This window comes from Convolutriloba macropyga, chromosome 5, assembly GCF_964194025.1.
Source record: "Convolutriloba macropyga chromosome 5, txConMacr16.3, whole genome shotgun sequence".
Lineage (NCBI taxonomy): Eukaryota > Metazoa > Xenacoelomorpha > Acoela > Convolutidae > Convolutriloba > Convolutriloba macropyga.
Window position 1 is genome coordinate 17,821,171 of NC_134472.1, and position 20,288 is coordinate 17,841,458.

Here is a 20,288-nt window from a genome sequence, read left to right on the forward strand (position 1 = left end):
ACTACTAAAGCTGTTATAATAGAAGTTAAAAATTTCGCTCGCCAAGACAAAATAGGAAATTAGCTGTGGAAAAAAAATCAAAGAATTCACCCACAAATCATTAGGGAATTTACCTAAAATATGTATTCAAAAAAATGATATACCTCAGACTGAAAATTCAGCAAAGCAACTCACATTTTCAAAGGAAGTAAAGCAGATTTAGCTCACCATCATGCCAATCAATATTCTTTGTTACTGCTCAAAAGCGTTACGAATAAAAATATTTTATTATGTTGATTCTTTTTTCCAAATAAAGCTTTACCTGAGTCTAAATGACTACAGAAAAAAGCAAGAAGTTGAAAATTATGACACACAAATCTAGGACTATGAGTAAAAATCAGAAGTCAAATCAATAAAACGATTATGGAAATAAAATGAGCAAAAATGCAGCTCATTACAAAGAAGTCTCAAATACCTGAGACAGCACAGATTGTTCAAGGAAATTTACAATTGTAACAAAAACTACCAATTCCACTCCAAAAACCAATAGGTACAGTGTTCCCTAATTTAAAAACTCGCCAGCAAGAGAACTGCCATCAGACCTGAATAGAAACTGCGCTGATACTATTATTATACATCAAAGAAGGAAATTTTAAGTCGAAAACAATAGTATTTGGAGAGTATCACGCAGAAGTGGCGCAAACTGTAACTCACAGCGCGAAAAAAATTTCTGAGCTCTAAATCATAGATTATTATTTTCGAAAAATATATTTGGCTGTCAGATCAACATGGTTAATCAATATAAGCACTACGGAAGTCCAACTCCAGAAATTTTTGTTTAATACCCGCATTCACAAAAACTAGATGGAACTGAGATTCCCGACAAGTGAAATTTTAGATTAGACATTTTTTTAATTATGCTTCATCGCTCCAAAGCCATTGAAACCACAAAATATTAGCCAAAAAGTTGCACATTTTCACTTGGGCTCCATTTGAACATCAATGGAAACAAATGCATGAAAAGCAAACATAAACAAGCATAAAAACTCAGTCGTAAAACCATTGTCGAAGTCTAAAAAAATTAATTATTTTTGTTTCATTAGAAAGAGAATGGGTGCTAGCAATAATGAGACTAAGCCATAATAAAGGGAAATAATAAAGGGAAATATCTAATAATATCTAATAATAAAGGGAAATTCCAAATTTTAACATTTTTGAAAACAAATATAATATACTTAAAGTCATGAGCAATTAGGTATCAATTGAAAGCATTAGATAGGATCACTAATACCTCTTTGGAAAGGCAACTGGACCTGTGATTAATGAAACTAAGTCACAAGACTACAAAAAGAACAAGTATAGAGGCGAAACTCAAGAATCCATTTAAAGTTTACGAAAACAACGTTGACGCCATAAAAACCATGAGCTATTGAGAACCCTCGCGATAGCAAAAATCCACGGTGACACCATTGAGCATATAGTCCCCCAGTAAAATGGGGTCGGGTTAATTAACTCAATGAAACAAATCTGAAGTTCATCGGAGTTAAATCAACCTTTTTTAGTCAGTCGTTTTTTTTACAATCAATGCCAGAAACAACATTTGAATAAAGAGCTGAGTTCAATTTTCGTACGTTTATCAATAGTTGGGTAATTGCTCATAAAAATTTAATTATCTCATCAGAAATTCTCTCGAAAAGAATGTCACTTTAATTGCTTTTAATTTTCACTAGATGGTAAATGTGATGTCAAGCGTCTGATTTTCATTTTAAGTAGAAGTTGGGATCTAACTGCGCAAGAGCACTGATTCTTGAGCCTCTATGTTTTTTCAATGATTGTCCTTCAATATGTCTCTAGAGAACCATAAAATGTTACCTTGGGCAACGACTCGACAGGAGTGTCGTTTATTCTGAGCAGTTTGTCGCCAGGTAGTAACCCAGTGGTCTGTGTACTGTTGGCACTCGACTCCGCAAAGTGTATATTGCGTTCGATTATCTCTCCTAAAACAAGAATAAGTATTTAATGTCATTGGTCTCAGGCTGAACGTTAATGCATCAGAAACATCGGCAACACTTCTGATTAAAATAAGCTCATGTGACAATCATTTTAGCTATGCATGCGAAATACATGAACGTCTACTCCATATTTTTGTGATTTTCAATATAGCAAACCTCACTGCAAAATGAGCCATAATCAACGATGCTTGAATAACAACTCCACCTAGGTCATAAATATCGAAATGTTAAAATATCGAAAACTCTAAACTTAAATGTCAAATACCACTTAACTGGAAAGACGATTTTTCAATCCTGCCTGATTCAAATAACCGGCAATGAGGAGCCTTCTAAAAACCTGTTCACATCCCAACACACTCCATCATTCTACACCCCAACACCCTTCTGGTCTATAATACTCAACTAGGGAACCACTTTCTCCGCAGTGACCAAATTTGTGTACCGCAGAAAGTGTGGACAAACTTATGTACGTTTTTAAGCAGCTAAAAGGGGCGAAAGTTAGTGGCAGATGTGTGTGTGTTTGGGGGCGGGAACGCTTTAAGTACTACATATTTTTGATGAATCTATTTTCAGCTTGTTTAACCCACCTGTTAAAGGCACCTTCTCCAATAACGTCGACGTTTTGACAGTGAACCCATAGTCACCCGCAAAGTTCTGTTTCAAAACCAACTCCCGTGGTTCTGGACTTTTGGTGCTGTATATCTTGGGCAATAGTAAATTCTCGTCGAAAGACTTGTGTGTGACAACTGGTATCTTTGGAATCGTCAAGTTAAGGGAGCGCCTCAACTTAGAGTTCGACTCTCGACGTTTCGGGGCAGCCTCATTAGCTTTGGCAGAATCAAGAACATCGCCAGAACCAACAAATCGCATAGTTTTACCATCACTCTTTGGCTCCTTAAACTCAAGCTCCACATTTTCTTGAGGACTTGTCAGCAATGGAGAGGTCGGATTGTTTTTGAGGATACTCTTTCTAATTTTAGATGACGATGTTGATGATTTTGATTTTGAGGACTTCTGCTGGCTGGGAGACAAGGCAGCTACAGCTTGCTTTGCATCCGGCGCATCTGCAGTTGAAGGTTTCTCAATTGAGACGCGTTTGTTCATGCTGAATTTGAATAAATCCGAGTTAGATCCTTCCGCGTTTTCGTTATTTTCACCCTCGTCACCTACAAGAGAAAATCTTTTTAACTCAACAAAAGACACCAAAACTTGTAAAATGAGGGCGTAAAGCGGGCTAAATCGGCTTTCAGTAACTGATCAGAAAATAGGAACCAGAAATGCACCCTGATGTTAGATGGCCACAATGAGTTTCGTTTTCTGAAAATTTTATAATCGGAAAGGATCAAAGCATGGTTCATATCATTTTGCTCACATTATTCCAAATTTTTAGCAAAAATGAAGTAAATATGACAGAATTTCATTAAAAGATACCAATTTTCAAAAATTTTGAAGGATATGAAGTAAAAAAAATTCTTTGTCTACAGATGAAGTTTGCAATTTCGACCAATGTTTCTGGCCAATTTGTGGGTTGCAAAAATGAAACCGCAATTATTTCATACACAAACCTGCTTTCGATGCGCTGGACATTTTTGCATTCTCGTCTTTTCTCTTCTTTGACTTGAACATTTTCGATTCCTTAAAGATTGACTTCATACTTCTCAATACAGTTCAAAGCCAAACAACACAACTCACTCAAATATATATTCAACGTAATAACTTAACAGTAACATAGTTCAGCATTTGGTTGAAAGTGGTACACCAACAAATTAATTGATACGACCGAGTTGGACAAATCAAACCAGGGTCACAGACCTCCACTGCTAAGTACAAACCACAACACAACTAGCACCCTATCCAAATTAAACCAGTTAGTTCAAACCCAAAGTTCAATTTTGACTCAATTGCACAAATTATACAGCTTCATTTGATTAAGAATATCTCTGTTTTGGATGCGCATTATTAAAATTAACGATGCGCATTTTTAAAATCGACGATCACAGTGACAATATGCACCAATATGATACAAATGACGCGCCCGCTTAGATAAAAAAGAAAAATTTCTCGATTCGATACAAACAAAAGCTTACGTGGAATACGATTGACTGAACAAAATCAGGTGGACAACCAATGTATCAAATTAGATCTGCTTTTTACATTGTCATAATCTACCATCGATAAAAAGTCAAAAGGAGCGAATAGCCACAATAACATCAAGTTAGGTTTCACACGTTATAACAGGCTTATATTAAAAATACAAGACAGGTAAATGAGGCGTGTAGTAAAGTTGACTTTTCAAATTATTAATAGTCATCAGTGAGACTATAGAACAAAGACAGAAAAGGCCAAAACCAAGCCTCGGCAGCACATTCGATATCCCCACGGAACAGCAACATCATAAAAACAACAGCGGGGACTAGATAGTACGCTACCGAGGATACGCAATTGGATTATGTGTTATTTGCTCCTTTCTTTCAGTTAGAAAAAAAGCCCATTTTATAAAAATTAATACGTCAGCCAATGGCAATATTCACGAGTTTTAGAGATGTTTGACCAATTATACTTTTTCATGTTTTCAAGTTGCGTAAAAACGCGAAACGACACGGAAAACTATTCACAAAATTTGCTCAAATCTCTATAGTGTAAAAAAAAACATGTTTTTCGTTCTTTTACAAAAACTATGCCAGTTGTAAATTCGGATTTCATAAATAGAACCTATAATAAGAAGGCACATGCAAAAAACGTAGTACTAGAGAATGTTCGAAAATGCATCTGATGCTCATCAAAACTTAATTTTTCGCACAGTCGAAACAGCTAATTGAACTTCTCCATTGTCTTTTATGGTATATAAATCATTAATAGCTTAAATTTACAAATTAGAGAAAGATCGCACCCTTTCTATTGGCGAAATATCGCAACGTATTGATTCTAGCAAGGAACTATTTGCATGAGAAAATTCGGAATTCAACAAAAACAAACTAAGCGCTCGAATTGGGGCAGAACGTAGCTGAAACTACTCCTAGAAACGACTGCTACAGAAACGAAAACAAAAGCTTTCAAAATTTTTGCGTTAAGGGACTTATTTGAAAATTTTTTAAGATAATTTTAAAGCAATCCTAAAGAAAATGTTCAATGTAGTGTGTAAAAACCAACATTAATGACATCATATACGTTGTTCCTCAAGGCTGTATCATTGGCCCACTTTTGTCTTCAATAAACATATGAATTACCTAAGACATTCTAGGCACTCTATGAACCAATCCTATGTTAAACGCATTTGCACAAAAATCCGTATTCGTTACGGAAACTTATGCAAACTAAGACACTTATTTTGTAGGAAATTGTTGAAAAGATAGTATATGATACAGATAGCTACTAGTTTACGGATGTGCATCTAAAACATATTGAAACCAATCCTACGCATCCAATAGATTTTCCGAACACTCTACTTCCTGAAGAGATGCTCATGTTAGTCACGTGTTGGTTCTGACCACAATATCAAAGTATAACTGTCTACAAAAAATTGCTAAAAAGCCGTTTTTGTTCAATTTGAAACACGCATTGTGAGATAATACGAATAACTTCTACAAATCGGAAGAAAACACTCGCTCAAAAAGTAATACACTTTAAAACTTACACGAGTCCAACGGATTTAAAACGATATTTTATAGCCTATAGAGGCGCTAAATTGTTCACCATACTGAAATCAAAAACTGTTATTGATAAGTATATGAGCTGACAAAAGAAAGTTAACCAAAACTTAAGGATTATAATAATGATAAAATCAATTAGGGCAAAACTGATATGAATTTTGTATTTAGAACCAGAATGGTATTCAGAGGAAACAAAAAAAATTGAACAACCGTTTTTTAATTAGGGTTTTATCTTTTTAAGTATCATCTGCATCTTCACTCACGTTTATTGAACAGAACAACAAGCTAAAGGAACTTTTGCATTAGCTCGCTAACAGGAAAACTGAACTGCCAACAAAGGCACTTTCAAGAGTAAGTTGAAATAAAAATGTCTGACAAAAATGTTTCTCATTTTTGTCTCCTGTTAATTTTTGTTGCTCCTGTCGGCTCCTTATTAGGTTGAATTAGATGGACCAAGTAAACATTACTTAAAATGGGGGCATAAAACAGTCCAAATTGGCTTTCCATAACTGATCAGAAAATAGAAAGACACCCGGTTGTTAGAAGGCCACAATAGGAGTTTCGTTTTCTGAAAATTTGCAATGGGAAATGACCAAAGCATGGCTCATATCATTTTGCTCACATTATTCGAAAGTTTCAGCCACAAATGAAGTAAATATGAAAGACCTTCATTGAAAGATAACAATTATTAAAATTTTGAAGGATATGAAGTAAAAAAACTCCTTTGCTTACAGATGAAGTTAGCAATTTTGACGAATGTTGTGGTCGATGTTTTCGGCCGATTTGGCAATTTGCGAATTGCAAATAAAACAGAAATTATTTACTGCTTTCTATGAGCTTGACATTTTTGCATTCTTAACTTTTTTCTTCTTTGACTTGAACATTTTCGATTCCTTTAAGATTGACTTGATACTTCTCAATACAGTTCAAAGCCAAACAACACAAATCAATCAAATATATATTCAACGTACTAAATTAACGTAGTTCAGCATCGGTTTGAAAGTGGTACACCAACAAATTAATTGATACCACCAAGTTGGACAAATCAAACCAGGGTCACAGACCTGCACTGCTAAGTACAATACAAAACACAACTAGCACCCTGTCCAAATTAAATCAGTTAGTGCAAACCCAAAGTTCAATTTTGACTCAATTGCACAAATTATACACAGCTTCATTTCATTAGGAATATCTCTGTTTTGTATGCGCATTATTAAAAATAACGATGAGCATTATTAAAATCGACGATCACAGTGACAATATGCACCAATAATACAAATGGCGCGCCCGCTTAGACAAAAAACAGAATATTTTCTCGATTTGATACAAACAAAAGCTTACGTGGAATACGATTGACTTTACAAAACCAATGTATCAAATAAGATCTGCTTTATACATTGTCATAATCTACCATCAATAAAAAGTCAAAAGGAGCGAATAGCCACAATATCATCAAGTTAGGTTTCACGCGTTATAAGAACTTTACCAGCTCCCAACTATTAACGAGAAACGAATTTTGACGCTGACACTATGATGGAAGGCTGATACTTTCCTTACAGACATGTTATAAGTTGACCATGACCCAACATTTAATTCAGTTGTAACAGTTAGTGAGTTAAGGAGTCAAAAATGAGGGTCGACACTTATAAACATAGCCGGCAAATTGCCGGAAAACAGCCACCGTTGATGCACATTGGGATTGGAACAAAAAAAATAAGACTGAGTGAGAAGTGGAAATTTTTTATTTGGAGTGCAAACTCTGCATATTTGGTTAGATTCTAAAATTACACAGAGTTCAGATTCTATATTCAGCATAATACTAATGCCATCTAGCAATCGTTTTAATGAACATTGATAACCTAATGCACTATGACTTAATGACCGGGCTTTATCTGTTGATCCCGTTTCTTTTGATTTTGATCTTTTGACATTGATCGTATTCAACACATTGCGTAAATCAAGGCACGAAACGATTTAAAAGTTGAAACATTCAGTTGAAAAAGAGTGAAGTAAGTCAGAAGTCAAACGTGAAAATAGTGACTTATGTAAAACGAAAAACTTGATCAAAAGGGAAAGCGAATTAAAAAGCATAGCAGGACAAGTCCTGACGTACAGTTCAAAGAATTTTCATTTACCAAACAAAAACTAGACCAAGAACGGACTATAAGTGAATTGGGAAAACCAATTCTAAAAAAAATAGATCATAAAAGATTAAAAAATTAGAAAATTATTGTCAAAATGCCATATGTAAACAAAAAACCAATAGCGATAAAAAGAAATTTTGTTCTAACAAAAAACTAGGCCTACAATGAACAATGAATGGATTTAAAAAACCATTGAGAAAAAAATCCAATCCAAAAATTTGGAAAAACAGTAAAAATCAAAGTGAAATTGCCGCATGTGAACAAAAACCACTAGCGAGAAGGCGAATTTTTGTTCTAACACCGTTTTCTCATTTTGCTTCAAAATTAAAGTGACGTCGCAAAATCACTTGCTTTTTTCGCTCCACTTCCAGTTTCGGCGTGACCAAAATCACTACTTCAATTTGACTTCAAAAATCATGAAGACAGCAGGAAGAATTCCGGAAACGACTCGAAGGAGAAAGTTGCCCCTACTTATGAATAAGCAACTATTGTGAACCCTGAACCTCCACAAAGCCGAATAAAATTCTTTTGCAATTAGATCAATGAATAGCTCGCAAAACAATGGGCAAGTATAATAAGAAACTTGCCTAACATTAAAAAAAGAAAAACTCAAAAAAAATGGTCTTAAAATTTCTCAATTCTTCTCTCAATTTTCCTAAGAATAAAATGATTTATACCAAGAAAACTTTAGTTAATTGGTATCCGAATATTCCTTAAGTAACAAGCTTCTATCCAAATCCCACTTAAAGCTTCAAAATGTGAACAGCTTCATGAAAATGTGTGAACAGATCTTAAAAAAAGACAGCTCCCCAATACAATTCAAATTCTTTGAATTGTAAAAAGGAGAGCGCCTCAATAATAGCCGTTGAGAGGCTGACGGCGGCTATTAAAAAGCAGTTTCAAAAATTTCTTAAACAATATAATGAGAATTCAAAAAATGGATTTCATCAAATTTGTTTTCTAGATTTGAAACTCAGCTTTCTTTATTGAGAATCACATTTTCGTAGAAATATTTGGATAAAAACAGTCCAATACTCGCTTTGTAAAAGATTTATAGAGATCCCACATGAAGTAGCAGAAATTTTTCACTTTTTAAATGAGAAAATATTAACTATTGCCATAATAAAAACTGAATTTGTGCACAAACTACGTCTTTTCAGTTGTAAATTTCTTAAATTTTCTTAGTAAAGCTTCTGAAAAAAATTTCATTGACAATACTCAGTATATTGTTCCATCCTTGACAAGTATCCATTGTTTTAATCGTACGAATCTCATGATCCGGAAAATCTGAACACTTTATAAATCTTTTGTGAATAAATCTTTTTTTTGTTCAGTTCACAACTTTCCTTTTTGTCAACACAATTTTGTTAACCATTTTTCTGAATTCCATATTATCTATGGATTTAGAAAATTGAAAAAAATTCTTTTGCGCTCTACAAAGAATAATTTTGGACGTCTGTTTAAATACACAATTGAACTATTACTGCTTACCTGGTCGAAAATAGAAGTGACTTTGATTCTCGGAAATAGTAGGCGAGGAGCTGAAATCTTTACAAATTGCAACTTAAACCCAAAGTTCACTAAGTTTCAATATTCGCTGTGGAACAAAACAGTTTATTGGGAGAAATAAACTTCCCTCGAGCAAGACAGAACAAATTTTGATAATCCCTTGTTGCAAATATGAACCAAGAAATGAAACCTAGCCCATTAATGCAAGCTTTGATAATGCACAACTAAGCCGACGTGAACTATGTTACATGTTTTTATTTTAAGGCAAATTCATATTTTAAATATTTAAGGCATTTTTGCTTTTTTTTGCAATAGATGGGATTCTTCACAAATTCTACGATAACTTTCAGGCGAATTTCGGATAAAATTAACAAACCGTTGAGATGAATGCTCAAAAGCACTTTCATTTCTGACCTGGACGGACAACTTCACTAGTTGATTGAGATTTGGAATGCATTCTGCTCTTCCAAGCCGTTCATGACACAATTGCACAAATTATGTGTTACTTGGCATGCTTTTAAGTGTAACGCAGCACGAGAGAAATGGGGAACAGAAAAGGACCAAAAATTCAGATGCGTCAATTCATTCTCGACTTTACTAGACGTCGTCTTAGTTGGACACTACCACGCTTACCATAAAAGGCAGCCAGCTAATCTAAGAGTCTCTGAGCTAAAAGAGACATATTCTGTCTGGAGAATTCCAACTCAATAAACCACAACCGACAACAGCAGTAACAAGCAGGAAGTAATTTTGAAGAAACTTCAAGCCATACTTTGTTCAAAACAAGGAGTAAAACATTCAATTCACACTAAGTTCACAGCATAAACAAAATAAGCTAACAGAGCATATTAAACTGTTTTCACTCAACTAAAGGCACGCTTTCAGAGAATTAATTTGAGCTATCAAATCATTGATAAGAGCCGATTCCTGAACAACTAATTTCTGGAGGATAGAATTCTTCACCAAATATTTTCTGGCACTGTTTGTATTGAAGTCACTGTCAAAAATGTCACTATTTTCCTTCATGGGAAATGACTGTTCAGACGAACGTCTTAATGACGACACCAACTTTCGCTTTTTGTCCAATTCTGTTTCCATAACAAGTAACTTTTGATAAAATGTTTCTTCGCTAGAACTGGTGATAGAACTGCAGGCATGAATTGACCGACTGAGGAGCTCAGCTGAAGATTCTAGAACTTCTTGATTGCTGTTTAAAGTTTCATATTTCTCTGCCAGTTCACGAGTTTGACTAACCAGGCCGTCTCTCAACTGACTTAGAGCTTCGACTTCTCTGACCTGGAGGGCTAAGCGATCAATAATGAGAGCTTTGCGTTTCTTGATCTGATCATTGACAGCTACAAGTGTGTTGAGTCTGTTCTGAGTAAGATCCGCTACAATCTTTTTCGACATTGCGTTTACTTCCGCAGCAGAACCTTAAACACAAAGTTTAAGAAATAATTAGATTATGAAAATCTGACGGTCGCTTTAATGTACAATCCCATCTGAGTGCCTAATCTTTTGTTTAGGATTTCTTTCCCTCACCCCGGTGTAATATAGCCAATTAGCGCCTGTGTGATACAATTGACATGACAGTACCTTATAATGGTATGTATTCATTTATTTATGTAATTGTTATCAGGCTATGTAACTGCAAACCATTGCTTAGCGTTTGTTTAACAAGCTGTTTTCCTCTAGTAAAAAAGCACAAATGGCTATCACGTTTCGCTTTAATTTGCTTTGATTTTCATCGCACCTAAATGAGCAGTAGTGCGTTCACACAGAACGAACTCAGCACTGTTCATTAGCAATGTTCGGCTACTATTTTAATCGGCGTTAAAATGCTAGCCGTTACATCACTAGAAAATTGTCTAATGCCTTGCACCTCTAGAACACCTTTTTACTTAGCTTTCTAAATCCGACAAAATTTCTCCAAAACAGCAGTGAAACTAACGTTGATAATTGGCAAAATAAAAGCTTACTAACCATTTGACGAACCGAGAGAAACTTTCGGACTTCTCTTGCAATCCGATAGCATCTTTTGAATCACAGTTAAAAACGGCTGTGCTGACGTCAAGGTTCCCTTCGGATGTTTGCCCAGTTCCAAATGCCCAGCACCACTGGACAAGTTGGTATGTTTGCTCAAAGAAGGCAGATAAGACTGGAGATCTACTTTGAAGGTTGACAATGCACTAGACGTGCAGAGAAGTGTATTCGTTCCTGGGATATGTATTACACCAATAAGCAAGGAGTCGTAATTTGCACCACTGTAACTGTCACAGGAGACTATGCAATGAGTTGTTGAGGAAGATTGTTCGACGTCCACCAATGCACCCTCGCGACACAGGATATCAAAACACTTTGCATGTGTTACGAAAGCACCCTGGTTGCTCCAATAGTAATATACGGTAGGCGTGTCGAACATTTCGGTTGCAACAAAAATATTCTGTCGCACATCTTCGATGATATCAAATGGTTTTATGGTTTGCGTACAGTTGGTCAGTCGAATTTGTTCAAGGATCTCAACTGTTGGCTAAAACAATGCCATCACTTTCGATCTTTGGGCGAGTGCTCGGGGTCACAAGTTAGGTGGAGTGGGGGAGGGAGTGGAAGGTAGAAAGTGGGGGAGGTGGTCAAAGGAAGAGGGGTCAAACTCTAAGAATTACCTTTAATATCATCAAATTATGTCTCTAAAACTTCATGAGTGAATCGCTTACTTAAGAGATCAGTGAGCAGAAGGCTCTAAAAGAGGTTAATGCCCTCCGGACTTTATCTGTTTTTCCCGATTTTGATGACGAAAAGTCAAAACCCTCAGACACAAAATCGCACAAAAAGACTGCAGCACAAACAAAATTTGTGCAAACTTTGTTTGAGAGCAAAAAATGAAACAAAAAGGACAACAAATAAGCTCAACTCAAAACTTTGCAAATTTTCCGGAAAAATTAGTGACCAAGTTATGAACACCACTAGCTAAGAACGCACTATTATTTAGATTCATTGAGACCTCATTTGCAACTGCTGAGACCTGCAATTTCTTGACATTAATTGCTAAGACAAATACTGAACAACGCATAGAGGCGAAAATTCTCTGATACCTTTTCAAAATATTAAGTGTTTAAGTCATGGAAATATTTAGTTATGACCTGAAAATATTAACCTATGCTTTACTTATAATTCACCAACCGCTGAGACCTGCTATTAATGAGACTAAGTGAAAGACAACAGAAATAAGGAATAGGGACAAACTTAAAAAATTTACAAATATTCTATGACAAATGATTTCAAAGTCACAGAAATCATCAGCTGCCCGATCAGGATTAAAGCAATTGCAAATAAGCGCAATTAGAGTACATGTGTAACATTTTAATAGCACACCAGAAAAACTGCAGAAGTCAAATGCCGCAAGTGAAAAAAAATTCACTCAGAAGCTGAAAATTTGTCCAAACGTCAAAGTCACACTAAACTTTAAAGGTAGTTTGAAAAAATTTACGCTGCAAACCTACGAGCTATTTTTCTCGTTCAAGACTGAACTCACAACACTAATTTGACTTCTCATTGACATCAAAAAGTCGAAAAAAGGTGTGAAGAGATCTTAAAAATCCTATCAAGGAGCTCTATAGAGGATTTCATACATTTTCCATTGAAGGCAATTCAGAAAACGGCATGATAAAGAAAATAAAGAAACGTGGCGACATAAGGAAGTCTCGTCCTAACGCACCCGCTCCTAGATATCACTGAGTTCATCTGACAATTAAAGTTTAAAAAAAACAGTTCATTTCAAATGACTTATTATATATTTTGATATTTTGTTTTTAATATTTTTAAAATTGATGATAATTATCGTCGTCCCTTAGAATCCATATCAGGTAAAAAAAACTTTGGAGTAAATGATAGCATTATGATGCTAAGCTGCCACGTATATGACACGCTATAACTGAGGTCATTAGAAATTGTTTGGGGGAAATAGAGAAAAATAATTAACATTGAATCCGTTTTTGTCGACTTTAAAAATTAAGATGGCTTTATTCATGCCTTTGAATTGCTACTAGAAAGTACCCTTCTACTTTTAAAAATCTTTGTAATTCCAGTGGTTAATCTTTGTAATTCCAGTGGTTAATCTTTGTAATTCCAGTGGTTTCATCGAGATCAGCTTTTCCTCTTAATATAAAATTCTTTTTATTAATAAAAAAACTTGAAAGTGTTAAAATTATCACAAATACGACAAAAACAACAAGAACAATCGACGGCCCTGGAGGGAACTCATTTGGCATTGATTACATCTTCTCTAATGTTATGAATTGCAGATAAACTGAGGGAAGAAGGTTAAAGTTGCAGAAAGAAGAATTCGTCTTTAATTATAGCAATTTTATAATTGTATTAAAGATTCCTATAACAATTGTACAATAATCAAAAGAAAACCACTGCTTTATGACGCTTGCGCTGGGTGAAGTAGCCCAAAAAAAACAAAGATGAAAACAAAAACTTCCATTCAAAAAATTGTGTTTTTTTGCAATATTTTGTAAAAGTAAAAGTAGTAAAAGCAAATCACGTGACGTAATTCAAGGTTATTTGCTATGTGGTGCCACTAATGCAATAATCCTGAAAGTTGATAACATTTCAAAAAATGAAGGAGCCATCGTTTTAACCATTTTCGCAAATTCTTCAATAATAAAGATCAAAGAGCAAACTTTTCTCGAGTCAGCAATACCCCGAAATGATTTCATGGTAAACAAGAACTGTAGAAATATATCCATCAAAAATCATTTTGCGTTAGTTTCGTTTTCCTTTTTCATTTTGCAACAAGAAGAAGTTCATACTAAGACGCACACACAGCCGACCTATGTTTCCACAAGCAGGCTCGCATGTTTCTCTGTGTGTCACAGAATGTTCCCACCTACGCCTTTAACAAATCAGCATTTGAAACTGAAATGCATCGTATCATCAAATCTTGAAATCTAATTGCAGCAACAATTGCCCTAACACTAATCACTCTTTCAACAATTTTCTTAAAAAAGGCAATCGTTTTTAGCTAACGAGTTGAACAGCAGCAGGAGATTAATATAGATGAACCAAAAATGATTGAGAAACCTAAAGCACTGAGGACTTTTTTCATTTGAACCTATTCAATAGCTGCGATAGCCAGCTAATTTTGTTCTTCTTTTGGTTTCTTTTAATTCGTGAGTTTTATACGACCATGTGACATCGCGCTCACTTAAAATCTCCTTTTCCTTTATAAATGCAATGCTTAGATAAATTCTGAAAAAAATGGAACCAAAATTGGTAACTCATTTTGACTCCCGATTTACTGCTAATGGTCCTTGACATTCTCTGCTTCCGACATAGAGTAAATTCGACTAATAAAGCACAGTAAATTCCAACTAAAAAAAAATCAAATTTGCGTGTAGAATTTTCAATAACTTTAAGGAAAAAATTTAATGCTTTCGATCCATTCTCTTGACACTGAAGAAATTAATTGGGTGCTTATTGTCTTATTTGTTATTATTTCGATGTTGGCTGAGACTTACAGCCTCGAAACAAAGTTGCCAAACTGCATGCCAATTGTTTTTGTTAGCAGTTTTTTTTATTTTTATTACAATGAGGGAATAAAACCAGCCGGTGAAACTTAAACTAATTTTGACAAAAATTACTGACAAAAAAGCGGAAGTACGCTAACAAAAGTAGCGGCACATCTTGAACTACGCTCCAAAAAATGAAGAAAAAAGAACTGGTGTTCAGGCCCATTGAATCACCAAGAGACTGTTTTAAATTCAATATAATATTAAGACCTAAACAAACTAGAAAACGAAGATCTAATAAAGACATTACCAAAAACAGATATCCGGTCGTGTAAAAAGCGTTTAAAATCTTTTCCATCAACGATTCTAATTTCTGACAGAGTGTGAAAGATAAGTTAAAGTAAGTGATAGAGTATCTCGCTCGAGAATTCATTTCTCATTCATTTCTAATGATAAGTACCAGAGTCATTAGGTCCGCTAGCTACATACCATAGAAGTTTAAATCGATGATGATAGAAGAAATGGTTAAGTGACTCTGCTTGAAGTCACTGAGAACTTCTGCCGTTTATCGAGAACCGCGAAGATATTAAGTCAGAATTTCGAAGTAGTAGTAGTAGTTTAGGCTTCAGAGTCGTGGCACTAGGGTTGACATCCCTTTATTGGTTGGCTAATTTGACCTTCTGTACTAGGTTGCAAATGCACAAAAAGGTCTAAAGAAATAATTCCAGTATAATTCGGTTAATCGTTTTTTGTTTAAGCTTTCAATAGCTAAATGTGCGATTTTACAGATAATATTTAAAAGTTGACTAGAACGCCTCCAGAAATTTTCATATGCCTTTTTCGTTGTTGTTTGTTTATTAGCTCAAACTGTCTGGTATTTGTGGTATTTGGTTGACCATCAAAGTTTTGGTTTCTAGTGATCGGAATATTGACATTGTAATTTCCTGAGAGAAAAGCGATTAAGAGAAGTAGATCGTGTAGTTCTATATATAAGGAGAGAGGAAGTAAAATGAGTTTTCCAAGCCTCTTCTTGTAATTCAGTTCCCAGTTGTTTAGGATCCAACTGGTAGCTTTCTTTTGAACGCCCTCAATCTCTTTCGTCTCCGTTTTGTAAGCGAACCAGGCACCTATTCGTTGCAACAAGCGTGTAATCGTCTGCATAACCAAAGGTTTCAGGCTTAGTTACTTGTAAAGGAAGATCGTTAGCAAAAATGATGAATTGAAATAGACCTAGTAGTGATCTTTGTGGAACACCACTTGTTACCTGCACTGTTTCAGAGATAAAATCATTAAGCTGTACATTGTTTTCTTTTACTTAAGTAGCTGGCAAAAATTTTCAAGAAGTTACCGCCAATGCCTAGCGTTTCAATTTTCTGTAGCAAGATGTCATGTTGATGCTATCGAAGGCTTTTTTGAAGTCCAGATACAGAACCAAAAGTTCTTCATTACACTCAAATTTGTTGTAAAGATGATTTAGGAACAACATCTGCGTTACCCCGACCTGTGTCTTCGAAAACCATGCTGTGCATTGTGTAGTGTCGTTTTTACAAAGTCATATAGTTCGTTAAACATAACTTTTCCAAAAAACTTTTGATGTGTTGCAGAGAAGGCTTATAGGTCTGTATTGCTTCACGTCTGCTCTGTCTTCCGTCTTTAAAGACGAGAATAACTTCACTTATTTTCCAAAACGATGGAAAATAACATTTTGATAGCGCAGCCTTAAACACTATCAGTAAGGATTTCGAGAAGGCAGGCGGGTTTTTGAGCACAAGATTACCTATGTTATCCGGGCCACAAGCTTTACTAGTTTCAAGTTTTGATAAGAATTCTAAAATTTTTGTTTCACTTATGTTCACATGGTTATAAGTCTTTTTCGCAAAGGTTCGATTTTGATCAACTTGATTACTTTTTAGGAAAACACTCGCAAAAAAAACTTAATTTTCTGTGCATCCTCATTCGATTTTTCATCTTCGTACATCATTGTCTCGGGAAACCTACTACTTTTATGGATGGATAGCAAATATTTTTGTAGATCTGAAAATTTTCTCCCTCGAAAAAGTTTTTCTTCAAACTCAGCTTGGTCTTCGACTAAGTTTTTTCGTAGTTGATTTTCTTTTCTCTTCAGTTTTAGAGGTTTCACCAGACTTGACTTTTTCGAAATTTTTCTCTTTAATGTAGTTTCTTTTTTAACCCAGGGCGGGAGACTTGCCCTGTGTTTAGTTGTTCTTGGAACGTTTTTGCCAAAATATTTTCCAGTCATTTGTACCATTGCTTTACAAGTGCGTCTACTTTACTGTAGCAGTAAGGGTTAAAAGGATTGTCAGCTATGATTGCGTTTAGCTTGTTCCAGTCAAGTTTATTGAAATCATATTTTTATTTTTACACCTAAGAATGTTTTCATGTGTTAGTTGCAGAATTATTTTACAAGCTTTATGATCTGAGCTGAATGATCCGTTAAATTCATTTACTTCTAAACGGTTAGTCGCGTTGCTGAGATTATTAATGAGGAAAATATCTAGTTGATTTTTTTCTTTTTGGCTCAGGATTTCCTTGAAATGATGTTTACCCAGGCTCTCGAGTACTGTCTTCATACTCAACGTTCGTAATTTGGAGGGTTGTATAAGCAGCTTTATCTTATCGTTTAAAATGACAAAAGTGACTTCTGCAGAGTCACTTAACCATGCTTAAAACACGAAACGCACACGTTTTAAAATGACGAAAGTCAACTTCTGGCTAAGTAGCATCTTCTGGCATTTCAACTTCTGGCACTGCAGACTTTCGGCATTTTAAAATGTGCACGTGAGTGTTTTAAATTTGTAGAAACCACTTGAGATCTGTCAACCATCTTGCAAAAAATACAACAGCTGAGTACTTTTGGATAAAAATCTAGAAGTTTGTTTTCTAAACAAAGTGTCTTTACTGATGAAGTGATGTAACAATTGGAGCAGACAATTCGGGAAAAAAATCAAAAACACACTCAGACTGACTCCTGGTTGAACGCTGAATATTTTTGGCATTCTGTGTACATAGCCAGAACAATTCCGGAAACAACTGACCATCCTCAGACCTGATGATAAACTGAAAGCATCTGATACAATTTACTTTAAACTTTACGTACTTCAGATGCATCGTTGGCAGGCACAAAAACTCCATGTAAAACATCTCCGTCCACGTTGATCATAATTATTCCCGTGAAACTGCCAACTGGAAGTGTTGTCACACTAACAAAATTATCACCATAATTGTCCTCCGATTCCGGTAATATTCTAAGAGGACCACATAATTTATTTCTATAGCCAACACTCTGACAATAATTAATTTTTTCAAGGACGTAAATATCTCCATTCAGTGTCAACGCCACAATGGAAAAAGAATTCTCACAGACATCAAAGCTGTCGAAGGAGACCAAATTATCGCCAAGTAACCCGAAAGCGCTATTTTCGAAAGGAACGGAAACTTCAAAGCAGTAATTAGTAGCATTCACAAGGAAATTATATATTCGAATTTTCCCATTAGACAGCAATAACAGTGCAAGAAAAGCAGAATCTTCAGGGCCGTCTGAATATAACTTTTTAAGCCATTTTGCTTCAACAATTTGACATTTTACAGAACTAAATACACTGCGATCTAAAATGTAAGATGTGCAACTTATAATGGATTCCGATGTCTCCCAAAACACGTCCAAATCATTCGCATTAATTGGAAGATTGACAAGTAAAGCTCCCTGTTTACCATACAACAAAGCGTGACTGTTAGTGAAATTTAGGCATAGTTTGTCAATTTCAAAAGGGGGCACGCAAGTTAGGGCCAGCTCTATATCATTTCCCAAATCGAAAGCCTCATTCGGCGAAAGCACATTCTTCTGGACAGATCGGAGCAACAACTTCGAATATTTGGCTTCCCAAGTCAAAATGAAATTTTTAGATGAGCAGGAGAAACTTTTACATTCAGAAATCATTTTCTGAAAAAGCAGCAAAACAAACATCAAATGTGTACTATTTTAAACATCCATTGTATCCCGCAAAATCTGAAGTATGTTTCTTTAAAATGTATGCACGATTAGCAGCCATAAAGTCTAATGAGACCTTTTCCGTTTAAGCCCTTCTCCAGCGTAGTGTGTGCATGTAAACAACTCCCCGACGCAATTAACATAGTTTTAGAGAATCATTTAATATGTAATGACACGTGCTCCGTAACTGGAGGAGGGGCATACAAATGGAAAAGATCCGCCTAATGACAGCTCATGACAATTCATGTTACAAGTAACTAGTTTCGGATCATTTCTCAGTTCTTATGCACGTTTCAATTAGCTAAATTAGATTAGTTATTTCAGTATTATCTGTCCTCTTTGTTTCAGGACTTCGAATCCTTGGAGTTCATTGTGGGTTGGAGTTCTTTGTGGGAGTTCTTTCGAATCCACCCAACGGGTTAAACGACTATTATAGGATTTGGTAGACCGGTGTTCTTTCATTATTGAAAGTAGTGCTCGATGATCTGTAATAATTGTGAATGATTTTCCGAATAAATAATATTTAAAATATTCTACAGACCACACAACCTCTACTAATTCAAAGTTATTGATACTGTAACGTTCATTTGAATTCAGGAAACGAGACGCGAATGCTACTGTATGCCAACCTGTCGAAGAACGCTGTTCTAATGCTGCTCCTAATCCAGCTCCAGATGGATCGCATTTGATCCGGGTTTCCAAGTGTGGATTATAATGTGTTTTCTGCTGCATTTGCGACTTTATTTTTAATCGATTGGAAATGAGTTTCAAGTTCAACATTCCAAATAAATTTTGTATTCTTTTTAAGCAAAGAACTGAGGGGAAGACATAATTGAGAAAGATTAGGGATGAACTTACTGAGATAATGAACAGAACCTAAGAATGATCGTAATTGTTTTAAATTTTTAGGTGCTGTTATATTCGAAATTGCCGCTGTTTTAGTTTCACGCGGTGCGACTCCAGATTGAGTAAATTTATGGGCTAACCATTCTATTTCGGTTTTAGCAAGGTTTCATTTAGGTGAATTTATTCTCAAATTATCGTCGTCAAATTTTTTAGACACTTATAAATCAACTTTAGATGATCTTCTTTAGAGCCGCGGCTAACAATTATAATATCATCTAGAAAATAATGGTTAATAATTAGTCCAGCTAGTGTATAGTTCATTGCTTTTTGGAATGGTGCTGGCATGTCAGTTAACCCATAAAATCCTGTAATGAAGCGGTATGTAGCAGTACCCTCGCCACTAACGATATTAAAGTTGCAATGCCTAGCCGTTACCAGGTCTAAATTAAGTTGATTGTATGCGTACTTCAAATCCAGTGTTGAAAAGTATGCTCTTTCGTGAGATGCGTTTGTATTTAGATTTTGTTGTATTGTGTCAATCAAGTTGTCTATATTTGGCATCTGAAATTTGTTTTTAAGAATAGATTAATTTAAACTTTTTGAATACAGGGCCAATATAACTGTTT

At 35.2% G+C, this 20,288-nt stretch overlaps 3 protein-coding genes across 5 annotated transcripts in view; 1 reads left to right on the plus strand and 2 right to left on the minus strand.

Moving 5' to 3' along the window:
• LOC142339188 (unconventional myosin-XVIIIa-like) overlaps positions 1-9,505 on the minus strand; it is a 171,524-nt gene extending 162,019 nt beyond the window's left edge. Inside the window, exons 1-3 of one of the 3 annotated variants that reach the window (XM_075388990.1) lie at positions 9,277-9,505; positions 2,579-3,157; positions 1,852-1,976 (exon numbers count right to left, since the gene is read on the minus strand). In XM_075388990.1, the coding sequence (XP_075245105.1) occupies positions 1,852-1,976; positions 2,579-3,095 (642 nt within the window). In that variant the 5' untranslated portion in view covers positions 3,096-3,157; positions 9,277-9,505. Of the gene's footprint in view, positions 1-1,851; positions 1,977-2,578; positions 3,158-3,556; positions 3,759-9,276 lie in introns of those variants that run through there. The other 2 variants (XM_075388988.1, XM_075388989.1) reach the window with 2 other exon arrangements.
• The window catches only part of LOC142339191 (ruvB-like 2), a 510,084-nt gene that overhangs the window by 181,837 nt on the left and 307,959 nt on the right, over positions 1-20,288 (plus strand). The window lies entirely within an intron of this gene.
• LOC142339189 (nuclear pore complex protein Nup88-like) lies at positions 10,077-18,788 on the minus strand. The gene is made up of 3 exons (XM_075388991.1): positions 17,926-18,788; positions 11,278-11,824; positions 10,077-10,727 (listed from the first exon to the last, which is right to left on the minus strand). The coding sequence occupies exons 1-3, from the start codon at positions 18,763-18,765 to the stop codon at positions 10,162-10,164; spliced, it is 1,953 nt and encodes a 650-aa protein (XP_075245106.1). The 5' UTR covers positions 18,766-18,788; the 3' UTR covers positions 10,077-10,161.

Excerpts from the sequence above, each read along its gene's own strand:
- LOC142339189 (XM_075388991.1), bottom strand. The coding sequence starts at position 18,765 with ATGATTTCTGAATGTAAAAGTTTCTCCTGCTCATCTAAAAATTTCATT. Across the intron at positions 11,825-17,925 it reads CTGCCAACGATGCATCTGAA|CCAACAGTTGAGATCCTTGA; the intron begins GTACGTAAAGTT and ends GCATTGTTTTAG. Across the intron at positions 10,728-11,277 it reads TTCTCTCGGTTCGTCAAATG|GTTCTGCTGCGGAAGTAAAC; the intron begins GTTAGTAAGCTT and ends TTTGTGTTTAAG.